The 27,212-nt window shown below is 40.2% G+C and overlaps 1 protein-coding gene across 1 annotated transcript in view; it reads left to right on the top strand.

Annotated features, from left to right (window-relative positions):
- The window catches only part of THBS2 (thrombospondin 2), a 74,130-nt gene that overhangs the window by 32,059 nt on the left and 14,859 nt on the right, over positions 1-27,212 (top strand). The window contains exons 14-17 of the mRNA XM_054986115.1: positions 1,523-1,630; positions 2,758-2,917; positions 6,636-6,754; positions 11,064-11,298. Of these exons, the coding sequence (XP_054842090.1) occupies positions 1,523-1,630; positions 2,758-2,917; positions 6,636-6,754; positions 11,064-11,298 (622 nt within the window). The remainder of the gene's footprint in view (positions 1-1,522; positions 1,631-2,757; positions 2,918-6,635; positions 6,755-11,063; positions 11,299-27,212) is intronic.

Genomic DNA, 27,212 nt, shown 5'->3' with positions numbered 1-27,212 from the left:
CAACAAGGTGATCTTATCCATTGAAGCTGGTGGACTTAGTAGGGTATGACTCTGCTTAGGATGGCACTGTTAGTCTGTTATAGTAGGCCTATAGCTCCCCAAAAGCTATTAAATTTAACAGCACAGGCTTTCACAAGATCCATCTGGCAATGTAGGTTCAGAGTCATAAATATCTATTAAGGCTGGAATTCTCTGCACATTTACTTGGGAGTGACTCTCTTTGAACATACTTTATTGCTGTTGGGCCCCCCAAATGGCAGTCTTTAGTATGCCATGACACTCCTTGTTTCAACTACAACAAAGTAATATGGCTGATACAATTATCTGACCTGCTGAATATGTAGATTTACTTTATGCTGTCCCCAGGTAGCTCCATATGAATGTAAACTACATATTACCTATCATTCTAATTTTCCAAATATTCCCCATGGGGAGTGTGCATGCAGGTCCAGGAGGTTTTTTGCCTCCTGTGCCCATTTCCTGGGGCCTTTCCCCCCTGCTGGCCAAGTGAGTGGCAGTGTGTGTGTGGGGGGGGGGGAGAGGCTGGGATCAGGGGATCCATGCACCCACTGGGGACTGGCAGCCCTACATATGAATAAATTGTGCTTAACAGTCACAAAATCATTCTAAAATGCAGATTATTGCAACTTATCTCTGTTCTATTGAGTAAATACTCTGTTGTAGAAAGTTCCGTTAGATACACAGCATAACCGATGCCAGCTGTTCCAAAGATGACTTCCTTTTCATACCGAAGCCCAGGGCATAACCATTTATTTTTCATAAAATACTAAATATTCCTCATTTCAAAATGTTTTATTCCTGATTGTTCATTTTATAGAGGGTTTCTGTGCTATAAATCAAATTTCAGGGACTGAGAGACATGTTCATAATTTGAAAATAGGAATACTAAAAGAAGGAATTAGGAATAATATCTCTGCTCATGAACAGGAGAGGAGTACTAGACTTTTGCTGAGCCTGAAATTCAAACATTGAAGTGTTTCAGCCTTGGCTAATGTCTACTTGCTTGTTAGTTAATGTGGCCAACTCAGCATTTACAGTTCATATTTCTTCTTTTTTTTCTGTTCTTCCTGTCATCAGGACATACTTCATTTGCCTCAAGAAGCAATATGCAAGATCTGTTTTTATGAAGAATCTAACATGCTGAATCCATTAAAAGAGGCTCTTCCCAAAATCCCAGCCCATTATTTTTGTAATACATATGTGGATTTAATAGAGATTAAATACTTTCTTTTAACAACCTAACAAAATGTTCAGGTGGTAACCATCATTACATATCATGCCAGTGTTAGCAATATCATCTAGTCCAACCAAAGATTGCTTTCCATTACCAACTAAAACCGGGAAAAAAATTGATTACATATGCATTTGAATGTTCAGTCTCTAGAAGTGGCTTCTGAGTCTGGTTTTGAACTTCAAATCTCTTGTGGGGCCTACACATGTTCAACTAATGTTTGAAACTTATGATCTTGTGAAATAGCATGATGTTGTTTTGTGTGTACAGGATAATTGTCCTCTTCTGCCTAATTCTGGACAAGAAGATTTTGATAAAGATGGGAAAGGTGATGCCTGTGATGAGGATGATGACAATGATGGTGTAGAAGATGATAAAGTAAGTTCTTTTCCTTCAGAAGAAACAAATATGGAGAGTATCTAGAAAGTGTCAATATTTATGCATATTCTAATTTTTCTAAGGATTAGACAACATGTGGCTCTGGGATTCCATGAGTGGATATCCTCATGTATAACGTAGTGGCACAAGAGCCACACAAGCCCAGGATCAGCTGAGGTTGCAGTGCTGGAGAAGGGCTTTAAAAACACCTGTTCTGCCCCACACCCTCTTCTCAGTTGAAAATGCCCCTTTCCCTAGACTTCTTTAATCCCATACGGGAAGAAAAGACAGCCACAATTTGTCTCTTTTTATCTATTGAAGTTTAAAGCAGCTGGAGATAGGGTATTTTTTTTATCAGGGTAATGGTTGAATGAGGAAGAATTTAACAAAGTGTTGCAGCCCTGAATCCACATGTGTCTTCTGTAGCTATTTTTAAGGGGAAAGAAGATACAATAGGAGGTCCATTCTTCTAGCTGGACAGCTCAGGTTACCACACTTTTTCAGAGAAGCACTGAATTTTATAGTGTTGACATTTGGCATCAATACAATCTCTCAAAAGTCCTGTTCACAAGTTACAGTGAACATGTGTACAATCCACGTACAGTAAAAAAAATACATGTGTATAGTTGCATTCAAAGCATGTACAACTGAACATGTGATACAACCCCCACCTTTATCCAGGCACTGGTCCCTGGTTTCAGTTCCAAAGTGAGCATGTGTTGGCTGTTTCTTACAAACAGATGTATGCACAGGCATGCAGGATATGTATGCATTCATTGTAATACATGAACAGGACCAAAGAATGGAGCACTCCATGGGTCTAGATTGGTTTTAGGTTGTGTTGTTGGGCTGCACAATATCCTGTTTATCAAAGGAAAAGATTAATTCTGATAAAGATTAATTCTGATGATGAGGCTAAGATATTCATCTACCAGGATGTCTTGAACATGCCTCATTTAGTGTTAGGTATTATTATTAGCATCAGCAAGAGGCCCATTTGGAATCCCAATGGGAACCTCATTCTGAATTATATTTCATGTATAGAATGGAAAAATTCTTATTAGATTGTAATAGCTTTTGAACTGTACTCAAATATGTTTTATTTAATCTTGTTTCTTTTTTTTTAGGACAATTGTCCTCTTCTTTTCAATCCCCGTCAGTTTGATTATGATAAGGATGAAGTTGGTGACCGTTGCGATAACTGCCCTTACATACACAACCCTGCTCAGATTGACACCGATAATAATGGAGAAGGAGATGCATGTGCAGTAGATATTGATGGAGATGGTATATTTATTCATTCTCCTATATCTTGTATTTTTTAGTGTTACAGCAACAGGTTCAGAATAAATTCTGCTTTTCCCATAGGAATAACTACTCCTACCTCCAAACAATACCACATTATAGCCAAACATCTTCATGTGTGTGTATGAAAAAGGCAAACTATGAGTACAATCTGAAAGTTAGATAGTTTCAGATCTCATTTATTTCCTATGTGTTGCAAGGCCATACCAAGTCTTTGATTTATGTACCCAAATAACACATTGCTCAGTCTTAAGATTTGCTTACAATAGAGCTGACTACAGAACCAACACAACAGGTAATACTATAACACTTTATAATATTGTTGTGCTTGTTCATGATGCAAATGATGAAGTGCTTTCACATGCTTATTGGGTCATTGACATAAGCCCTGATCTAGCTGTTTGCAACTAGTAGCGAAATAATGCAAATGGAAATTCACATTTAAGTCCACACATTCCAAGCAATGTCTTGCAGATAGAGAGTACTTTTCACCAAGCATCGATACCCATAAGTATATACAGACATTTCAGCCATATGTATTAAATCATTGCAAAGAACTAAGGCACAATCCATCCAAAACTGTGCACTTTTAAATCCCATTAATTTCAGTGGAAGGTTTAAGTATGTGCTTAAACTATTTCCAATGAAATCAATCAGGCTTAAAAGGATTTCATTAAGCTTTGCTGTGCCATTCATTTTTTTATAAATCAAGTTTCTGAAGATTATTTCTGGCTTCATAATTGTTCCAACATTTTTTATATTCATTTTTATTTATTTAGGAATGCATGTCCTCTTTTTCTATGTAAACTTACGGTGGCTAACAAATGGGGAAGCACAGCTCCAAATACAAAACACCAAGTAATTAAAACATCTCAATGGAAAACATGCGACGCTCAATCCAGCTGAAACCCATAAAACTAGCGAGCTCCCAGAATCCTCTGAAAAGGAAATGTTTAAAAGGAACATTTTACATAAGGTTATAAAAGCTGCAGACTTGGGCTCTGCTGTAACTTTCTCAACAACTTATTCTATCAAGTTTGGGGCTTTACAGAAAAGACTTCAGGTTCCCCCTCCCTCAGGTGATTCTTGAATAGAGGGACTTGAAAGGGAGGCAAGTAGTAGAGAGCAATCCTGAGAAGCTTTACTGAGAAATAGGTCCCATTTTATTCAATGGAGTCTTTTATCCAGGAAAATGTTCTTAGGATTGCAGCCATAATGAGCAAAGGCTTATAGTGGGGAGGGGTATTTTTAATAAGATTATCATATTCATTTGATATATTTGAACAGTCTTATATAGTATATATAAGTATAATTATGGCTGAGCAATAACCACAATCTTATGTAATGACTTGCCTAAAGTATGCCTGGATGATGTGCCAGCCAAATCAAATGTCTTCACCAAACCTGTTTGCCAAAAAAAAAAAAAAAAGACCTTGGGAAAGGAAGGAAAAATTCCTTTTTGGTGCTAGAGTAATAAAGAGCCTAAATTATATTTCTGGCTCTAGAGGGGGGAAATGTCAGTAGAGATATAGTGATAGTTAGGGCTATTAAATCAGCAAAACTGGCCTGAACAGTAGCCCAGTCCTGAAAAATCTACCAACCCAAATATCTTTTGTGTTTTTTGGAATTCCTCTGGGTTTGTGGCTTTGGGCGCAGATTGGAAGCAGAAGCATTGATGTCCTTTGAAAGGATGTTGCCACTGCATATCCTGGCAGCTTAATCCCAGTTTTTAGCATTGGGAAAAAATTAACAGTTAAGCCTTGGATTTGATTCAGTAAACATTTAAAATGTTGGCTTTGTCTGTTAGTTGAATTGCTAAAACTTTTGAATGTTTCTCTCAGTTTGAAGTTTTTATTAACAGTCAATACATTTTACTTACATGTATTTCTTTAGAAATCTATATCTCATCATCTCAGTAGCAAAGGCAACATATAGCAATTAAAACACATAAAGAAATTTTAAAAATAACCATTATCATAAAGGACTTTGGGCAAAATCACAAGCATTAGCAAAAATAGTATAAATCTCAGTTCAGGAGACACATTTCATAATAATTATTTATTACTTGTTTTATATATTGTCCACTTTTCTCATTGAGATTCAAGACATTTTACAGAGATATAAAACAATGCAACAAAGATCATCAAAATAATATACAATAATCAAGGCAATAAAACTGGAATAGGCAACTGGAGAACAATGAAATAAAAACAATGTAATATATCTAATCTGGAAAAAGAATGTTTTGATTGCCTCTTAAAATCTTATAAGATGGTTTGTGGCTCTATGTCTTCCCACACTATACGAGCCATTGTCAAAAAGGGCTTCTGATCAAACATTCTTGACAAATAAAGTAATCTTTGAATTGGGCATCTCTAAGATTTGCTGTACTCAAACTACATAGAGGCTGCTTCCACACACGTTGGATAATCCACTTTCAATACTCTTTAGTGAACATTTGAAACTGATTTTCCATGTGTGGAACAAAAAATCCACTTCAAAAGGATTGTGAAAGTGCATTGAAAGTGCATTATTCAACGTGTGTGGAAATGGCCATTGTTTAAAAGGTTATAGACATGACATTTAATTGAACCTGGACCCAGATAGGTAGCTAGTGGTCATAAAATAGGCCAGTTATAGTTTACCTTTCCACCATTGTCAGATAAAGTGTTACATGAAGTTAAGGAGAGCCAGTTTGGTGTAGTGGTTAAGAGCGTGGGACTCTAATCTGGAGAGCTGGGTTTGATTCCCCACTCCTCCGCTTTAAGTCAGCTGGGTGACCTTGGGTCAATCACAGCTCTCTCAGAGCTCTCTCAGCCCCACCCACCTCAGCTCTACCCTCAACTGCTCTGAGTGGGTGTTAAGTTGTCCTGAAGGGCGGTATGTAAATCAAATGTTATTATTATATATTATTATTATGTATGGTTGAGAAATGGGTAGAAGAGAATCAGTGAGAAAGCAAACAGGAAAATGACTCACTGATATTTTTCATCCAAAAAGCATTTTAACCAGTGTGGAACCAAATACCAGAACCATACAGACGTCATACTTGGTTGTATCCATTTATAAAGGGATTTGCAGTAATATGGAAAGACAAATGTGCTCTGTTTAATAAGCACAGAACTGTGCAGAAGCTATATGAGGAAATGGCATTTACTGAACCATTGTAGAATTGCCATACCACACTACCTATGCAGGTAGAGCTGCCAATACCAATGTTTAAGGCTGAAGATTTACACATCCATTATTAATATGTAGAAGAGCAAGAGTCCAGTAGCACCGATGTGACTAACAAAATTTGTGGTAGGGTGTAAGCTTTCATGAGTCACAGCTCACTTCTTCATACCCTACCACAAATGTTGTTAGTCTTATAGGTGCTACTGGGCTCTTGCTCTTTTCTACTGCTACAGACAGACTAACATGGCTACCCGTCTTGATCATTCTTAAGATATAATGGCTAACAAATGAGAGTTCAGAACAGTGTGCATTCTAATCTCAAGGTACAAGATATATAGTGAGATGTTTATCTATTATTTTTCCTTCCTTCTATGATCTTACAGCAAATGCAATATAATTGTCTCAAAAAGGAGGTAAATCATGGACAACTCTTTGCTTGTTTCTTATAAACTGGTGTATGTTTCTCTGTAAAAGTGGGATTTGCTCATTCAGTTTTATTTGTATTGCTTTTTCATCCTGGTAGATGTTTTCAATGAACGAGATAATTGCCCATATGTCTACAACACAGACCAGACAGATACAGATGGGGATGGAGTTGGCGATCAGTGCGATAACTGTCCACTGGTGCACAATCCTGATCAGGTAATTGAAAAATGCAGTCCTTTATGAGCACTGAATGAAAATATTCAAAGGTGGGAAGTTTCTCTCCCCGTTACTACCTGTAGAAGTGTGATAAATTACTACACAGTTCACTCTGTGAAGGATGTCTTTGGTTGCTATAAAGGATGTCTCAACAATCCTATTCCCACCCCCTTGCAAGGTCTCATAGAATTGGTGGGGAGAGGAGATGGAATGAAGATTGCAGATGCCTGGTATTCCCCTCATCTACCCTTCTCCACTTACTGGGGAGAAATCATTTCAAGATAGAAAGTGAGAGAAAATAAGGACTTCTGTTAAAGTTCACATGATGTCACAAAGCTTTCCATTCAACTAACTTTTCTTTCATCTTGATGTTGGGTTTCCACATGTATGTTCATCATTCAGTAACTTCCAAATGAAGACTTGCATGCGTGAAACAGCCTTCCCACACCAGACACCATAGACAGAGGCTCCATCTCATCTTTCATGACCTTAAGCACAGTACCTTCGACAGAAGGCATTGTCAAGAGAAACATTTGTAGTATTTATATATGTGTGAGTCTTCCATGTGGCACAAGGGCAGCAGGAGTGCTGGCCTTGTTTCGGCGTGAGTCTTCTTTCTTTCTACCCGTTTCCAGCTTGAATGTTTCAACTGTGATTTGTGAAAAGGAAATAAGAGTTTTTGCAATTTTGCATCACAGTAGCAAAGCAAATACACTTGCTGAAAAAAGTAAATAAAGGCATAAATGTAGCAACAAAGCTTTCATTGCCCAATTCTACTCATAAAGCAATCTATATGCACCAGTGCTGCACCTCCCTGCTTGGTCACCGTAACAGGATTTGGATGTGGCCATAAACATTTTGTTAGCTGAAGCAGGAAATCCAGCTAGCACCTCTCTGCTGGTAATATACAGTAATGAATTAAACAATTGACCATTTGCTGCCCTTTATTGGTACTCTGCTGTGATTAGACATGGGCACCAACAGCATTATGAACAGAAAAAAACCAACAAACAGCCTAATCTGCTGTTCTCGAACAAGCTGTTTGTGAGGCCCCATCCTAAATGAACACGTGGTCATTGCAAGCCTTGTTCGTTGCCTTTGGCAGCTGTTCAGCAAGCCAGACAGTCTGGCACCTGCTGCAATCAATCCCCTTGGCAACCAGAGGCTGGGAGGGACTGAACTCTGTCTGAACTCCTTCTGGCTTTCCTTCTGGCTTTAATCCTTCAAAGTACTTCCAGCAGAGAGTCCTGTTTTTGCCTCTGTGAAGAGAAAATGACAGCCAACAGGGAGACCCATGGATCATGCCTTTCCTGGGGTGCAATCTCTCTGAAACTTGGGGGGTCTTTGGAGGACAGTGAGGACTATGTCCCCTGAAAATCTGGTGGGTATTGGACATTGGGAAGGTCAGTTTGTGGGGTGTTTAAAGGGCCCTGCCCCTTGCATGTAGCAGGAAAGGGCCCTTTAAACTATCAGCTGGCAGGCGGCAGGGGGGAATCCCCCTTGCCACCTGCCAGCTGATAGTTTAGAGGGATCTTTAAAGGGCCAGGTAAGTGGGTTTGAGGGGAGAGGGGGCTAAGTGGGGGTGGGGTTTGGGGAGGGGTGGTTCTGGCCTCCATGAACAACGAACATGTCTGGGAACAGTCCATATTCGTCCATGTTCGTTGTTTGCTGTTCGTGGATGGCACCGAACGACGAACGGGGTGTTCGGGGTTTTTTTTCTGTTCATGCCCATGTCTACCTGTGATAAAATTCCTGAGGGTGTCCTCACCCTGACTAATAGTGGGACTGGCTCTGACTGGGCAGAAGAGAAGCATCTTTTACCATTCTCTAAAAAATGAAATCTTTCTGGTAATCTCACCATAGCATTGCTTTATACAGAATTGCTCCAGACAACTTCTCATCAGGCTTATGTTGATATAGAGGATCATATGATTTTTCTACACACAAATGAACCAAAATCACGAGTGCTTGCATGTGTGTGAGATTATTTATGTGTGAGGATTTTTGTTTGGCCTGCCAGGCAATTTTAAATTAAAGTCCTAAACTGAAATAGGCTTTCCAGTCTTGCATTCGTCCTATGCCCTACTTATTTAGAATTCAGTTCTGGAAGGAAAAGAGCCAAATTTACATGGGACTAAGATTTTTCTACTAAGAAAGCAAATGCACAATTATATTAAAGGCAGATATGAATGGCAAACTCCATTGTCTGTGGTGAATTGAACTCACAGTTGTATGAATAAGTCAGTCTTCAAGTTTGCAAAACTCCAATACTAAATGTTTGCCTTTGATTTGGGTGAATGGTTTGGAATTTCTAATTGTGCAAAGTTATTGCCACCAGCTTCTCGGAGCTTATAAAAAGGGAATGTTGCTGAGGTCAATAGCAGCCACTCATATCTAAAGAATGCTGCCTGGGCAAGACATGTTCCTTAGAAGAAATCCAGCTTTTGTCAATCTCATCTGAAAAATCTTTATAAAGGGGCCCAAGGCTAAAATCAGAAACTTTGGAGGTCAAGGGCTTTCTACATTGGCACTGGGTTTACGAAAACAATTGCAGCAATTTTTTCCTCATAGATGGCTATAACGGATACTGTGTCATGCAATAATGCCTCAGTGCTGGAGGAATAGGTCAGAGCTAGTCATACAGCATACTGGAATTTTAACATTTTGTTGGAAGTAATTTTATTAATTAAAGCCATTAAAGTATCATTCTTACCAAAACCCCACAAACTAAACAGGAAACAAACCAGTGATCTGGTTTTTGGCCTTACCCAACCTCTGTTGCATACAGGCAGTTAAACAAAGATCTCTGTAAACCGCTGCTTCCCAAACATCTCTCTGCTAAAACTAGAGGACACTTGAAACAGACTTATACAGAGTCAGGCCATTGGTCCATATAGCTCGGCTGCTGCCAGTCAGAGTAGACAATATTCTTATGCAGAGAATTCCAGCACCTACAACCTGGGATTGTTTAATGGGAGATGCTGACAATTGAACCTGGGGCCTTCTGAATGCAAGTAAATGCTCTACCCTGGATTCTGCATGTGATGTTAAGCTGAATATTTGTGCTTATTGAAATCACAGAGATTCACAGCAATGACTCATATAAAAATGGTTATGTCTGCTGCATGGGGAGTGATTGGCTTATTCAATCCCATGTGAAGCAGAGATGTAGAAGAATTACTTGCCTCCCACAGAGGCTGATTGGATGCAGATTGCAAGAGCATTGGCTCTACTATGGGAGGATACTTTTTACATGAACTTTTAATTGTTCAATTTATTTCTTGTGGCACACCAGTAGTACTCTCACAGTATATGGTTATGCTTTGCCACTGAGTCTGTGAATTGTTGCTTTAACTCCTTCTTAAGTTGCTGGTGTAGCATTTTGGCTATGGACTGGGCTTTGGATCAAGAAGCCATGAGCTTGATTCTCTCACATGATAGTTTTCCAGCAAGTATTAGTAGCTTTCTTTTCATCTGTGCCCCATATCAGCAATATGGGAATAACAGTATCCCGCCTTCCACAGTTATAAAGATTACAAGAAGATAAAGTACGTGAAATGGTTCGAGTACTCATGGTAAATGATTTGTATTAGTAGAGAAAATGTCTGGCCACACTGAAGATGGAAGTGCCTTCAAAATATGTCTACTTATTCTTGGCTGCTTAAGTTTGATTTTTTTTTAAAAAAATTACAACTATTATTATTATTTTAAGTATTTTAATTATGTCATTAACCTCCTTGGGGAACAGTAGATGGTGTGATAAATGTTTAAAACAAATGAGACTGCATTTGGTGGCACTTGATGTTGCTGAGGCCCAATATGCATGGATAACAAAGACACTAGAAATTCACTACCAGTTTCTGGCAAACTTGTTGATTAATTCAATTCATTGCTTTGGGGGCATTTGTTTCCCTTTTAAATCTCCTGTGTTATTAATAATTTTGGATAGTTTTTTTCTGAGTAGCAACAAGAAGATATGTGAAGAATGTAATTTACTAAGCATTACAGCCTACATGCACTACAACCAGCCTGTGTTTTTCTTTACCTCTCGCTTGCACTGGCATATGTTACTAAGTTTTGTGTTCCAATAGATTCCAAACAAGGAAACTGAACCAAGATCCAGGATGCAAAATGTAATTTAGGAAATGGTTAAAAAGAAAACTTAATAACCACTCAACATACTATTTCTGATTTTAAGAATTTTCTCCACCAAACATTGCCACTGAACTACTAGCAGTACAGTTGTATAATTATTATTTTGGCTGTGCCATGACCAAGATGCCAATTCTAGTTCATTTCTCCCCATTAGACTGATGTAGATAATGACCTGGTTGGTGACCAATGTGACAACAACGAGGACATAGATGAAGATGGTCACCAGAACAATAAAGATAACTGCCCTTACATCTCCAATGCCAATCAGGCTGATCATGACAAGGACGGCAAAGGGGATGCTTGTGATCCAGATGATGACAATGATGGGATCCCAGACGACAGGGACAACTGCCGCCTGACTTTCAATCCTGACCAGAAGGATTCAGATGGTGAGAATGTTTATTTTTTCATATGCATTAAAGCTGTACCAGCCCATACAGGAAATTATTTCTACAGGTCTCCTGAAAAGATTTACAGTAAACAGTATATAGAAGGTATTCCATATCCAATTAAATGCCTGGCTTAGAAAGCCAACCCAGTTTTGCTCTATTTAGATCACAGATCAGTCCGTTTAGGTGCTGGTTTGCCCTTAGTGTTGGATCCAGTTTTGAAAGTGTTTTTAAACATGGGAACTTCAGCCTTGTTCAGGTCTTGCTTACTGAAGGCCATGGCTTCCTTTATTGAGTCAATCTACCTCATATTGGGTCTTCCTGTTTTCTACTGACTTCAACTTCTCCTAGTATTATTATTTATGTGACCAAAGTACACAATTTAGTTGTTCTAGGGAAAATTCAGGCTTGATTTGATCTCAAATCCACTTATTTGTCTTTTTTGGAGGTCCATGATATCCATAAAACTTTTCTCTAACACTACACTTCAATGAATCCATCTTCTTCCTATCAGCTTTCTTCATTGTCTAACTTTCACATATATACATAATAATGGAGAATATGAGTTATCTTGATCTTGGTCTCCAGCAATTCTTTCTTACTCTTAAGGATTTTTTCTAGTTTCTTCATGGCTGCAGTATCCAATCTCTTTCTGATTTCTTGGCTGCAGTTTTTTTTATTTGGTTAGAATCCATTATTTTTACATTTACATTCAATTTTCCCCAATTTTTCATCTCTAACCCCCTCCCTTTCCCCCCCTTTTTGTTGACTTCCAACAGCTTTCCAACCCCTTGTCTCCTTCCCTTACTTCTATTAGATTCCTCTATCTAAAACAAATATATATTCTCCATTATTCTAAGCAGTACATCCTTAACTGTTTTTAACTTTATATGCCCAAACTGTAAGTCTTTGTTTCCATCTTAGATAAACAATTTATCCCATTTTTCAATTCCAAATATTTCTATATATCATAAACCATGTAAATCATACATTCATTTAGATCAAACAATTTGACTTATTCTCTATATGTTACTCATTCTATCTTTTTGTAATAATTCTATATATCTCTCTTCACGTAGTCAATCAATTTGACTCATCTGTATCTTCAGACATTCAGTTTGGTACATTTTACAAAGCTTACCAAAAAAAAAAGAAAATATTGTTAGTTAATCAATCCTTATATTTAATCCTTATAGTTAATTATTTTCTATCTATATTCTGTTTGTTAACCTATATATATCTATATATATGTCAATCTATTAATCTGACTGCTTATTAATTCACAATTATCTCTTCTCCCTCCGGTAAAGTCTCCCCCCTCTACTTCAGTACTTCAGTAGTTCTCAAACTGCCACAGTTTTCCTCCCACCTCCCATTTCTTCTCCAGGTATTGTTTCAGCTTCTCCCAGTCTGTGTTGAACTGCCCTGAGTCCAGATCTCTCAGTTTTCTTGTCATCTTGTCCATTTCAGCCATATACAGCAATTTGTAAGTCCAATCTTCAATAGTTGGCACTTCTTGTACTTTACATTTTTGCGCATACAAGAGTCTAGCTGCTGCTGTCATATAAAATATTAACGTCCTGTGTTGGGCTGGAATTCCCTCCATTCCCAAGTTCAGTAGCAGGAGTTCTGGGTTCTTATTAATTTGAAATTGTAAAATTTCACTCATTTCTCTTATTATTTCCCCCCAGTACTGCCTGGCTACCTCACACGACCACCACATATGATAGAGGGAGCCCTCATGCTTCTTACATTTCCAGCATTTATTAGAAGTATTCAAATTCCCTAGCGCAATCTTCTTTGGTGTCATGTACCAACGATAGATCATTTTGTAAATGTTCTCTTTGATATTAGTACATGTCGTTGTCTTCATTGTAGTTTTCCACAAGTATTCCCATGCCTCCATTGTTATTTCTTTATTAAAATTTATAGCCCATTTCACCATTTGTGTTTTAACTGTCTCATCCTCGGTATACCATTTCAACAGTACTTGGTATACCTTGGATATTCTTTTCTTGTCCTCTTTAAAAAGGGTCTGCTCTAGTTCCGAGTTCTCTGTTCGTATACCTCCCTTTACAGAGTCCGAGTTATACAAATCTCTGATCTGTCTATACTGGAACCAATCGTAGTTCGGTGATAGTTCCTCTTGCGTCTTTATTCTAAGTTTAGATGCTTCTATTTTAGTTATTTCTTTGTATGTCAAACATTGTCGTTCGTTGTCAACAGCTCTCGGGTCTATCACCTCATATGGAACCACCCACCAAGGAGTTCCTTCTTGTAGGTAAATTCTGTACTTCTTCCAGATTGTATATAGACTTCTCCGTACAAAATGGTGCAGGAACATCGAGTTGACCTTTACTTTGTCATGCCATAGGTATGCATGCCATCCAAATATTTTTTTATATCCCTCTAGGGCTAATAGTTTCTTGTTCTTTAATGTCATCCATTCTTTCAACCAAACTAGGCAGATTGCATCATGATAAAGTCTCAGATTGGGCAGTTGCATTCCGCCTCTTTCCTTTGCATCTTGTAAAACTTTCACTTTCACTCGAGGCTTCTTGCCTGCCCAAACAAAATCTGATATTTTCCTCTGCCATTTTTCAAATTGTTTAGAGTCTCTGATGATTGGTATTGTCTGTAGCAAAAACATTACTCTTGGTAACACATTCATCTTAACTGCTGCAATCCTGCCCAACCATGACAAATTCAGTCTATTCCATTTAATCAAATCTCTCTTTATCTGAGTCCATAGTTTTTCATAATTGTTTTTGAATAGAGCTATGTTCTTTGCAGTTAATTCGACTCCCAAATATTTCACTTTGCTTGTTACTTCACAGTCCGTTGTTTCCATTAATAATTGTTGTTTCTGCTTAGTCATATTTTTACATAATATCTTTGACTTCTTTTTGTTGATATAAAAACCTGCCAAGTCTCCAAACTCCTTGATCTTATCTATCACTCTTGGCATGTTCTCCAATGGGTCCTCTACAATTAACATTATGTCATCCGCAAATGCTCTGACCTTATATGTATAGTCCTTTATTTTTATTCCACGAATTTCCTCATCTTGACGTATTTGTATCATCAGAATCTCCAATACTAGAATGAACAACAATGGAGAAAACGGGCAACCTTGTCTTGTTCCTTTACTTATCGTCAATTTCTTGGTCAATTCATCATTCACCACGATTGCTGCAGTCTGGTCTCTGTAAATTTCCTTAATTGCTCTGATGAATCTTTCTCCCAATTGTAGCTTTTCCATAGTGGCAAACATAAAGTCCCAGTTTAAATTGTCAAACGCTTTTTCAGCGTCTACAAAGAAGAAACCAACCTCTTTGTCACAACGCTTGTCATAATATTCAATAGCATTGATCACTGTCCTTAAATTGTCTCTTATTTGTCTGTCTGGCAAAAAGCCTGCTTGTTCCTCCTCTATAACTTCCGAGAGCCACCCCTTCAATCTCTCCGCCAATATCTTCGCAAAAATTTTATAGTCATTATTAAGTAGCGATATAGGTCTATAATTTTTCACGTTAGTCAGGTCTTGGCCCTCTTTTGGGATCAATGATATGTTCGCTTCACTCCAAGTGTCTGGAATCCTTTGATCCCTTAAAACCCCATTCATCACCTCTTTTAGGAATGGTGCCATTTCATTAGCCATTGTCTTATAAAATTTAGCCGTAAGTCCATCTGGCCCTGGCGCCTTTCCTAGATTTGCAGATTGTATTGCCTTACTTATTTCCTCGTCAGTTACTTCACTGTTCAACTTATTTCTCCAAGCTTCCGAGATTTCTGGAAGTTTGGTTTTCTCCAAATATGACGCTATTGATTCTTTATTTACTTCTTTTTTATTATACAGCTTAGCGTAGAATTTATAAAAGGCTCTACTAATGGTAGTCTGCTCCAAATACGTTTTGTTGTCTTCACAAATTTTATTTATTATTTTCTTTTCCCTTTTCTTCTTCAATTGCCATGCCAGGTACTTCCCAGGTTTATTAGCGCCCTCAAACGCTTTTTGATTCAGTCTTTTAAGATTCCACTCCAATTCTTTATTACTCATTGCTGTTAGCTGTTCTTGAAGTATTTTAATTTCCTGGTATATTTTCTTTTTCCCTGGTCTCTTTTTTAGCTGTATTTCTTTGGCTTTTATTTTCTCCTCAATCTCTTGTCTTTTCTCCTCTTTCTTCTTTCTTGCTCTACCATTTAAGTCCATTAGTATGCCCCTTATAACCGCCTTGTAAGCATCCCAAACTTTATTGGTTGGTACTTCTTTATTCACGTTGTATTGTATAAAAAACTTTGTCTCTCTTCTCAATATTTCCATATTCTCTCTTTCCTGTAACAAGTCCTCATTTATTCTCCATGTTTTCCTTTTTCTCCTTTTTCCTAATTTCCACATAATTGGGTTGTGATCTGAACCTACCATCGGCATTATTTCTACCTCCTTAGTCCATAACGCTAAGTCTTTTGAGGCCCAGATCATATCAATTCTTGATAATGTAGAATGCCTTGCAGAATAAAAAGTAAACTGTCTGCTTTTAGGATATTCTCTCCTCCATACATCTTCGAGAGTCTCTTGTTGAATCAACTAAAAAAAAAAGCTTTGGTAATAGTCCTCTTTTCTTTTGTGCCGTTGTAGTCTTTTTATCTAGTTCCAAGTCTGTCACTCCATTGAAGTCTCCAGCAAGAATTATCTGGTCATATGCAAAGTCGTCTAAATGCTTCCTCAAGTCCTCAAAGAAGCTTTCTTTTGCACCGTTAGGTGCATAAAGTCCGACTACCAACACTCTCTTTAAATTCCAAATACATTCCACTGCTACAAATCTAGCTTCCACATCTCTCATAACAAATTTTGGCTGTAGCTCCTCTTTTATGTACAGCACCACTCCTCTTTTTTTCTTGTTAGAGGCCGCTACAAATTCTTTGCCCAGTTTTCCAGATTTTAAATATTTTACATCCTGTTTTCTAATATGGGTCTCTTGCAAACAAACAATATCACATTTTTGTTTTAGTAGCCAGTGAAAAATGTTTTTCCTCTTATTCGGTGAGTTTAGTCCATTTACATTCCAAGATAATACTTTACACTCCATACTCATAATCTTGTTGGTAAGTCTTTTTCATTGTCCTTAATAAATCGCTCCATCTCTCGCTCAGATCTGATGCGTTTTTTGGCCCCTCCAAACTCAAAGGACACTCCTTCTGGTAACTCCCATCTGTACCTGATTTTCATGTCCTTCAAAATCTGAATTAGCACTTTGTATTTTTTCCGATCTGATAATACTGATCTGGGCAGTTCCTTCATTATAATGATCGTCTTGCCATCAATCTCCAATGGATCTTGAAACTGTTTTGTCACAATCCTCTCTTTCATATTTCGTGTTGTAAACTGCACAATCACATCTCTTGGTAATTTCCTCTGGGTTGCAATTCTCGAATTCACACGGTATGCCACATCTAGGATAGCCACAACTTCCTCCTCCTCCTTCCCCAGGTATTCAGCCAACACCTCAGTCATCTGTTCTTGCGCTGACTTTCCTTCCACTTCTGGCAAGCCACGAAAACGTAGCTGCTTCTCCATATGTTTAGTTTCTGCAACTGACATTCTCCCCTTCACCAATCTCATCTCTGTTTGTTGCGTATCTGCTAGATTCTCCATCGCGTCTTCTACTGTTTTAACTCTCTGCTGCGTTCCTTGTAATTCACTTCGTATTGTTTCCATACCTTTTTTCACTTCTGACAGCTCCGATTTTACTGTCTGTGTAACCTCTTTAACCTCTTTAATCAGCTCCAATTTCGTGTCCTTAAGTTCTTTAATCATATCTAAAAGTTTTTTGTCCAGATTTTTATCCAGGTTTTCTATTGCCGATTGCCACTCTTTTTTTGACATCGTGGGGCTTGCTTTAGCTCGCTCCCACGAATCCGCTCTCTTCCTTAACTCCGTGGCGTAAAATTTAACGTTTTTCTGTTTTAAATGTCCCGGTCTTCTTGCAAAAATTAAATTTTAAAGAGTCCAAAATGTCGGGCGTCTTTTCTCTATGATTTCTCTATAATTTTGTAATCCAAGATGGCCTACTTCCTTTTCCGTTGAAGCCGCGACCCTTCCCCTTTCAAAAATGGCGATTCCCTACTTCCTGCCCTCCAGCAAGGGCCGCTTCTCTCCAGCCGCTCTATTGTTGTTACGCACTTCCTGTCTCCCGTCTTCCCACAGCAGATCTCGCGATGGTGTCTTTTTCTCACAGCTCCAAAGCCACAGGTATTCAAAACAATAGTCCAATTTCTTTAATAACTTCTTTAAACTTAATCTCTTTTCAAATACAGTTCCTGCCGAGTCTTCCCCTCCTTTTCGCTAGTCTGTTGCAGTTTAAAAATCTACTTTTTTTCCTCTCTGTTTTTATCAATCTGTCCCGTATCAGAAGATAATGATCTTTACCTTCTCTTCACTTTTCTCGGGTTGTAATCGCTGTTTCGATTTTAAGTTCTCCTCTCAGCTTCTTCCCCCAATCGAAGCTTGGGTATGTAGGTCTTGTGCCAGCCGAATTGGCCCCAAAACTGCCGCAGAGATTGTAGCCTCAAGGATCGGGAGGGGACCCGTTGTGTAGAGCCCCCCCTCGTCCGAGATCTAGCTCACCCTAGGGTCTTGAGCGTTCTTTGCCTGCTCCCCGCCTGAGAGCAGTCGGCCGCGGGCTATTTTCACCCCACCGGCCGGTTAAAACGGCAGTCCGGTCAGCTCCGCAAATGGAGCTGCGTTAGACCTCCATGAATCCCAAACTGGAAGTCTTGGCTGCAGTTGATGACTGAGTTTGGTTGATGATTGAGCCAAGGAATAGAAAATATTTACAATTTCAATTACTTCACTGTCAGCCTTAAAACTGTGTAATTCCTCAGTAGTCATTACTTTTGACTTCTTGATGTTCCTGCTTTGGTACTTTCATGAGTAGTCATTTCAAGTCTTTACTATTTTCTGCCAGTAATGCATAATTTGTGGTTTCCCCACCAATTTTCACTCAGTCTTCATCTAAATATAACAACAACTGCAACATTCGATTTATATACTGCCCTTCAGGACAACTTAACGCCCACTCAGAGTTGTTTACAAAGTATGTCATTATTATCTTCACAACAATAATCACCCTGTGAGGTGGGTAGGGCTGAGAGAGCTCCTAGAAGCTGTGACTCACCCAAGGTCACCCACTTGGCTTCAAGTGGAGGAGTGGGGAATCAAACCCGGTTCTCCAGATTAGAGTCCTGCGCTCTTAACCACTACACCAAACTGGCTCTCAGTCTAGTCAAATCTAGTTTTTCTTTTATGTTCTACATAAAGGTTGGGCAGATAGGGAGATAATATATATCAATTGCCAATTGGAAACCATTCTGTTTCCCTATACTCTGTCCTAAACAATAGCCTCTTGTCCATAGTACAGGTTGTGCATCTAAACATTCAGATGTTGTGGCACAACCATTATTTTAAAACCATCTATTCCATTTTGCTACAGCCCTGTTCCCTTTGTAAAAATGTCCCAGTAAACAATTCTTTCTGACATGTTCTGTGGAATGATAGATGTATGGAACCATTCCTGACTTCAGGTAGGCCATTCGACCAGGATAGAGCTGAAATATAGAATCCCTGGGTATGGGAAACTATTGATGTTATCTATTTGCAGGCTAGCACCTTCAGAAAGTTTTGTCTAGCTGAGCACTGGAATCTCATTATTAGAAAGCCAGTCATATATATAGGAAACTTAGATCTTGAATCACAGATAAATACAAGGTCCTTTTTTGTTGACATTCTTAGGTGGATATTCTGGTGGCACCTCTTTCACTAAGTAACTTTTAGTTTAATTGAAACAGAGGCCTTTGTACTTTGAAAATGAGAGCTCAGTGATCAGCTAAACAACAGCACTATCAGTACAATCCTAAGAAGAGTTGCTACAGTCTCAGCCTGTTGAAATCAATAGATTTAGACTAGAGTAACTTGCCTTAGGATTTAACTGTAAATTTAGTATCCAAGCAAACCCAGTTCTGCCTAGGAGGCTCAAGCATATGTTACAGCTGGGTCAAATATCTCTCCTGTATTAGCTCTTCTGTGAGCAATTTCCCATAGAGTAATTCCCTTCATTGAGACAGTGCTGTGTAGTGGTCAGAGTGTTAAGCCTATGCCCAGGGCAGCCCAGGTTGAGATCCTCACTCTGTCATGACAAAGTTTAATCATGGGTAATCATTACTAATTATTCTATCTCTGCCTAACTTATAGGGTAGTTATTATGAGGATCAGGGAGAGCCATATACAGGGGGTTGCTAGCTTGGAGTTCTTCCAGATTTACAATTGATCTCCAGACTGCAGAAATCAGTTTTCCTGGAGAAAATGGCAGCTTGATGCCATTGTATCTCCAGTGAGTGCTTTCCACTCACCAACCACCAGGAACCACCCCCAAATCTCCAGGAATTTCCAAAGCCAGAGTTGGCAACCCTACATGTATATCAGCAGTGCTCTTGGAAATAAGGGAAGGATAACAATACAACAAATAAAATTAAAATCTAGGACAGCTACAACTATAAAGAAATGGAAGAGGTGTGAGATTGCAGGCACCCATAGAGTTTGAAAACTCTAGGACAAATGATTTTGTTATTTCTTGTCTCTATTCAGCACCAGAAGGAACTGATACAACATGCTAGATAATTAAAAACTCGATGTATTGTCGAAGGCTTTCACGGCCGGAGAACGATGGTTGTTGGGGGTTTTCCGGGCTGTATTGCCGTGGTCTTGGCATTGTAGTTCCTGACGTTTCGCCAGCAGCTGTGGCTGGCATCTTCAGAGGTGTAGCACCAAAAGACAGAGATCTCTCAGTGTCACAGTGTGGAAAAGATGTAGGTCATTTGTATCTACTCAGGAGGGGTGGGGTTGAGCTGAGTCATTCTGTAAGAGTTTCCCAGGGTGTGGAATGCTAATGGCGGGAGGCTTCACTGAGTCATTCTGTAAGAGTTTCCCAGGGTGTGGAATGCTAATGGCGGGAGGCTTCACTGTATCCTGAGGAGGTTCTTTTGCATATGGATTGGTGCTTGATGTGCTAATCTTCTCTGTCCACAGCTGCAGGGTATACGGTATACCCTTGCAGAGGTGAGGGGGTCTCTGCTGTCTTTTGCTGATCGTAGCATCTGTTGTATTTTTCGGGTGGCATAATGAAAACATTAGTGGATCGTGCAAGACGGATATGTGAGCCGCGCTTTCTCAATGAGGAAATTAATCATCTAAACCACGCACTTCAGGCAAATGGCTACTCCAGAAATGAAATCCGAAGAGCAATCAAACCCAGGATGAATCAAACAACCAAGGAAAAACAGTCACCTACAGGAAAAGTGTTTTTGCCATATATCAAAGGAATTACTGATTAGATGGGAAAGCTTATGAAAAAGCATAACCTTCAAGCAGTATTCAGACCCACCCGAAAAATACAACAGATGCTACGATCAGCAAAAGACAGCAGAGACCCCCTCACCTCTGCAGGGGTATACCGTATACCCTGCAGCTGTGGACAAGTTTACATCGGGACCACAAAGCGTAGCATCCAGACAAGAATAAAAGAACATGAAAGACACTGCAGACTTGGACAGCCTGAAAAATCAGCAGTGGCTGAACATAGCCTAACTCAAACAGGGCACAGCATCTTATTCCAGGACACCAAAATACTGGACAACACTTCCAACTACTTTGTCAGACTGCACAGGGAAGCCATTGAAATTCACAAGCATAAGCAAAACTTCAACAGGAAAGAAGAAACCTTAAGAATGAACAGAGCATGGGCTCCAGTTCTGAAAAACACCAGGCCAACAAAACACTCCACACCCGACAATAGCCCTGCAGAGAAGATTAGCACATCAAGCACCAATCCATATGCAAAAGAACCTCCTCAGGATACAGTGAAGCCTCCCGCCATTAGCATTCCACACCCTGGGAAACTCTTACAGAATGACTCAGTGAAGCCTCCCGCCATTAGCATTCCACACCCTGGGAAACTCTTACAGAATGACTCAGCTCAACCCCACCCCTCCTGAGTAGATACAAATGACCTACATCTTTTCCACACTGTGACACTGAGAGATCTCTGTCTTTTGGTGCTACACCTCTGAAGATGCCAGCCACAGCTGCTGGCGAAACGTCAGGAACTACAATGCCAAGACCACGGCAATACAGCCCGGAAAACCCCCAACAACCATCAATTAAAAACTCATTTGGACAAAGAAATTATGCCTTTGATGTTGGCAAAGCAAATATAACTAGGAACATTCACTTTTCCTTTAAGTGCTCTGGAGCATACAGCTGGTCAGGAAGGATTTTCAGTTCATCCTGGCTGCCTGCCAATCAGTGAGTGGCATATGGAGCCATTTTCTCATAGAGATGAACTACAGAAAACATTTGAGGTGTTTGACTGTCTTATTCCCTCTGACTTTTTTTTTCTTTTTTGGGCTATCACTTAACAAAGTCTATCCTTAAAAAGTAAATCTTGTGATAAACATGCCTCTAAAACGTATAGATTCCATTTGATTTAATCAAAAAGAGTCCATTAGCACCTTTAAGACTAACCAACTTATTGTAGCATAAGCTTTCAAGAATCACAGTTCTCTTCGTCAGATGCATCTGACGAAGAGAACTGTGATTCTCAAAAGCTTATGCTACAATAAAGTTGGTAAGTCTTAAAGGTGCTACTGGACTCTTTTTGATTTTGCTACTACAGACTAACATGGCTAACTCCTCTGCATTTGATTTAATGTGGACTCTTGGTAAAAGATAGGGTTGCCAGGTCCCCTTACCCTTCTGGTGGGAGAGGCGGGACCTAGTGCTTACCTAGTTGTTACTCCTGGCATACTTCTCCCATGTTGGTGTGATGATGATATCACTTCTGGGAAGTGACATCATTGTGCAAGGTGGGTAGAGTGGGTATACTTCACAGCAGCCTGTTTGGGGCCCAAATCGATCCACTGCAAAATGTGGGAGTGCTCTCAGGGTGGCACGATGATGTCAGAGATGTTGTGCCAGCCCTGGGAGCGTGCCCAGGAAGCTTCTTCCCTGCCTCCCCCCCCCCATGGGCCAGGTAAGCGATGGCAGAAGGCAAAAGGTTGGAACAGGGGGTCCCCTGTCTCCCTGGGAAAATGGGATCCCTGGTAGACATGGGCAAGAACAGAAAAAAAAATGAACATGGTGTTTGTTGTTCATTGCCATCCATGAACAACGAACAATGAACATTGGCAAACGTGACCTGTTCACGAACATGTTCGTTGTTAGTTGTTCATGGGGCCAGCAAGCTTTCCTCCAGCCATCAAGATCCCTACTACACCACTCCCAGAAACCGTACCTGAACAGGCAGCAGGAAATGTACCAATAATAACTAATAGCTTGGCCCAGAGCCGGGCAACAGGCTCTCCTCCAGCCATCAAGATCCCTACCACACCACTCCCAGAAACCCTACCTGAACAGGCAGCAGGAAATGTACCAATAATATACAATAGCTTGGCCCAGAGTCTGGCAGCAGTCCAGGAACTTGAAGAGGTAGATCCCTATCCCACCACACACAAAGAAAATTGAAGCTCCAATGCACTCTCCCTGTCTCTCTCTCAAAATGCCAACAGCAACTGTCTCTCCCTCACTGTCTGCAAAACCAGAGCTGGGAGCCCCCTCCTTCCTGTTCTCTGCTTCCTTGTAACAAATTTGGAGCTCCACACTTGAAAGGAAGACCTGCCTATCAAGCTAAATTGGGCTTAGATTGGGGTTTCCAGGGCAACAGCAGGAGTTCAGACAGAGTTCAGGCAGTCCCTGCCTCCGGTTGCCAAGGGAATTGATTGCAGGTGCCAGATTGTCTGCCTTGATGAACAGCAACGAACAAGGCTTGCAACAACCACCTGTTCGTTTAGAATGGGGCCTCACAGACAGCTTGTTCACGAACAGCTGATTGGGCTGTTCATGGCTTTTTTTTTAGTTTGTATTGCTGTTTGTGCCCATCTCTAATCCCTAGTAAAAAGATATGTGAGAATTATTAGCTAGTGCAGAATTGGTATTTTTGCAATCTTATCATTCTCTTTTAAGTACTTAGTCATGCATTGCCAGTATATGGGATCCATGTTACTATAGTTTGGTCCCACATTGTAGTGGTCTGTATACATACTAGAGCCATGTGGGTTTTCTCCCACTGTTGTTGCCTAGCTGGTAAGAAGTGTGGTAGTCAGTTGGAATAGGCTTATTTTGTTGGCCCTCCCCACAAACCCATCATTGCTCAGGTGCAAAGCATGCACGTGAAGCAGACCTCATGTTAAGTGCCAGGTCCCCCCCTCCCGCTGAGAGAGTATAGGGACCTGCCAACATTAGCAGGGGGTGTTATTCCTGTGAAAATTTAGTGAGCTTGCAGAATGTGAAAACAGAAATCATAACTGTGACATTTCAGTTCTGTTCTTTGACATCTAATAATACTTAGCATCAGGGCTTTTTTTCAGCCAGAATGCAGTGGAACGGAGTTCCGGAACCTCTTGAAAATGGTCACATGGCTGGTGGCCCCACCCCTGATCTCCAGACAGAGGGGAGTTTAGATTGCCCTCTGTGCCGCCAAGCGGCGCAGAAGGCAAATCTAAACTCCCCTCTGTCTGGAGACCAGGGGGCGGGGCCACCAGCCATGTGACCATTTTCTCCGAGGGCAAACCCACTGAGTTCCACCACCTCTTTTCCCAGAAAAAAAGCCCTGCTTAGCATCCATGTTATACTTGCAAGTGTTAAAAGCATTTCACAGGCAGTACTTTGTATTCCCTACAACATGTGGTTGCCAACATCGAGGTGAGTGATATAAATCCTCCATGGGAACTAATACTATTTCCGAAATATATTAATATTATTTATTCACTACAAGCACTTTGCACCTTAAAAAGAACTAATTAATTAAAAACACAAAAAAAATTATTTAAATAATTGTATATTTGATTGTTGATGCTGGTTTCCTATGGAGGATTCCTATCTCTTGTTTGGTGACTCTACTCCATGGAGCCCCTTTATTTTGGTGTGAACCTCCAGCTGAGGCCTGTAGTTCTCCTGGAATTACAACTAATCTCTAGATGACAATGTTCACTTCCTCTGCAGAAAACAGTTTCAGATTGGCAGCTATGTTGGTCTGCAGTAGAACAGCAAGATTTGAGTCCAGTAGTACCTTTGAGACAACAAGATTTTCAGAGTATGAGCTTTCAAGAGTCAGAGAATTCACATACCATCTGAAGAAGTGAGCTAAATTTCTCAAAAGTCTATACCCTTAATTCTTGTTGGTCTCTAAGGTGCCACTGGACTCAGATCGAGCAGAAAATGACAGCTTTGATGGGTGGACTCTATGGCATCACATCTCTGCTGAGCTCTCTCCCCTCCCCAAACTCTGCTGTCCCCAAGTTTATTTATTAATTATTTATGTCATTTATAGTCCGCCTTTCTCACTGAGACTCAAGACAGATTACACAGTATGAGATTAGTACAGTCAGTATCAAGTACATTTCAATACAGTATCAAGGACATTTCATAAACAATACCACAGGGTAAATAGATACAAGTTTAAAAGATATAGTATTAGCAAGAATCCAATACAGAGTAGAAAAAATACTGAAGCAGAACATAATCAATTCTAGGACTAGCATTAGACAACATGGAACACTGGTGGTACAAAGGAGTACATATTTAAAGCAGCAGATAATATGTAAGGCAATATAGTGATGATGAAGTCTATGGTCCCTAACTCATTAGCAAAGCATCTGAGACCCCCTCCGTACAATACAGCCCTCCCATTTGAGCCAGTTTGGTGTAGTGGTTAAGAGCGCGGGACTCTAGGAGAGCCGGGTTTGATTCCCTACTCCTCCACTTGAAGCCAGCTGGGTGACCTTGGGCTAGTCACAGTTCTCTGGAGCTCTCTCAGCCCCACCTACCTCAGAGGGTGTTTTGTTGAGGGGATAATAATGACATACTTTGTAAACTGCTCTGAGTGGACATTAAGTTGTCCTGAAGGGCGGTATATAAATCAAATGTTGTTGTTGTTGTTATTAAAAAGCCTTTTTGAATAGTTCAGTTTTGCATCGTTTACGAAAAGCCAGGAGAATGGGGGCTCTTCTGACTTCATTAGGTAGGTCATTCCACAGGATAGGGGCCACCACAGAGAGAGCCTGTGTACAGGATGCTGCTAACTTCACCTGTCGGCAGCCTGGCACCTGCAGGAGACCCTGTTCAGATGAGCGAAGCTGCCCTGGAGGAACATAGGGAGAGAGATGATCACATAGGTATGCTGGACCAAAACCGTGAAGAACTTTGTATATAATTACTAATACCTTGAACTGAGCACAGTAACTGATGGGTAGCCAATGGAGTGACTGTAGGATGGGAGTGATGTTCTTGCTTCTACTCACTTCTGATAACAGTTGAGCTGCAACATTGTGCACTAATTGGAGCCTCCTGGTTAACTTAGATGGGAGACCTATGTATAGAGCATTACAATAGTCAAGCCTTAATGTTACCATAGCATGGATCCAAGCGGCTAGGTCAACCGTGTCAAGATAAGAAGCCATCTTTCAGGCTAGAGTGAGGTTGTAGTAAGCATTTTTTGCTGTTGCCTTAACTTGCTTTTCTAGTAATAATGCTGGATCCAATATAACCCCTAGACTCTTGACTGAGTCTGCAAAGGCCAGACAAACTCCTTCAAAAGTGGGGAGTGCAATGTTCTTCAAGATCTCTGCTTTCCCAACAAGCATCACTTCGGTCTTGTCTGGGTTCAATTTCAATCTGTTGTTTTTCAACCATTTCACCATAGCTGTCAGGCAGCAATTTAAGATTTCTATTGCATCCTGTAGGGATCTGGATAGCAAGATATAGAGTTGAGTGTCATCTGCATATGGATGGCATCCAATTCTATAGCTGTGAATGAGTTCTCCTAAAGGTTTTACGTAGAGGTTAAATAACATGCGAGATAAGATTGTGCCCTGCGGAACCCCACAAGATAGTTCCCATTCTGGAGATCGTTGATCTTCAAAGGGCCACCCTTTGAGTCTGTTCCAAGAGAAACGATTTAAACCAGTCCAGGGCACACCCTTTGATGCCCACTTCTGTTTCTAAATGCCTCAACAGGATGGCATGGTCTACTGTGTCAAAGGTTGCAGATAGATCCAATAGAAGCAATAAGGAAGCATGGCCTTTGTCTATATTCAGACAGAGATCATCCACTAATGCTACTAGTGCTGTCTTTGACTCATGCCCTGGTCTGAAACCTGACTGGAAAGGGTCCAGAGTGCTAGAGGTATCCAAGAAGGTCTGGAGTTGGTCAGCTACTGCTCTCTCAGTCACTTTGCCCAGAAAGGGCAGATTAGAAACTGAGCGATAATTGACCACATCATTTTTGTCTAGAGATGGTTTTTAAAGTAGCGGACAGATAACCACCTGTTTGAGCTGCCGAGGAAAGCTGCCCTGAGTTAGTGATTGATTTACGATAGACCTCAGTGGCTCACTTATGTGGTCCTTACTTGATGTTAACAGCCAGGATGGGCAAGGATCGAGAGCACATGTAGTGGTTTTCATAGACATCAAAATCCTGTTAAGATCTGTCATTGTGATTGGTTCAAAGCAGTCCAAATGTAAGCTGGATGGTGCATTTATCATTTCTTCTATCGCACGTGCATTGTAGCTAGCATGTAGATCAGAATGTATTCATGCTATTTTATCAGCGAAAAACTTAGCAAAGGCCTTGAAGCTAATTGTCTGTACTTGGGATTGTAAAGGTTCAGATTTAGGGGTTAGGAGACGTCTGGATATCTTAAACAATTGGGATGGTCGTGAACTAGCCAATGCAATAGTTGCCAAAAAATAACGTTTCTTTGCTGCTTTCATTTCCGCTTCATAGGACCTCCAGTGGGTTCTG

This window comes from Eublepharis macularius, chromosome 1 (genome assembly GCF_028583425.1).
Source record: "Eublepharis macularius isolate TG4126 chromosome 1, MPM_Emac_v1.0, whole genome shotgun sequence".
In the NCBI taxonomy this organism is placed as follows: Eukaryota; Metazoa; Chordata; class Lepidosauria; order Squamata; family Eublepharidae; genus Eublepharis; species Eublepharis macularius.
The sequence above is the reverse complement of the archived record's forward strand: the minus strand, read 5'-3'. Positions and strand labels throughout refer to the sequence as shown.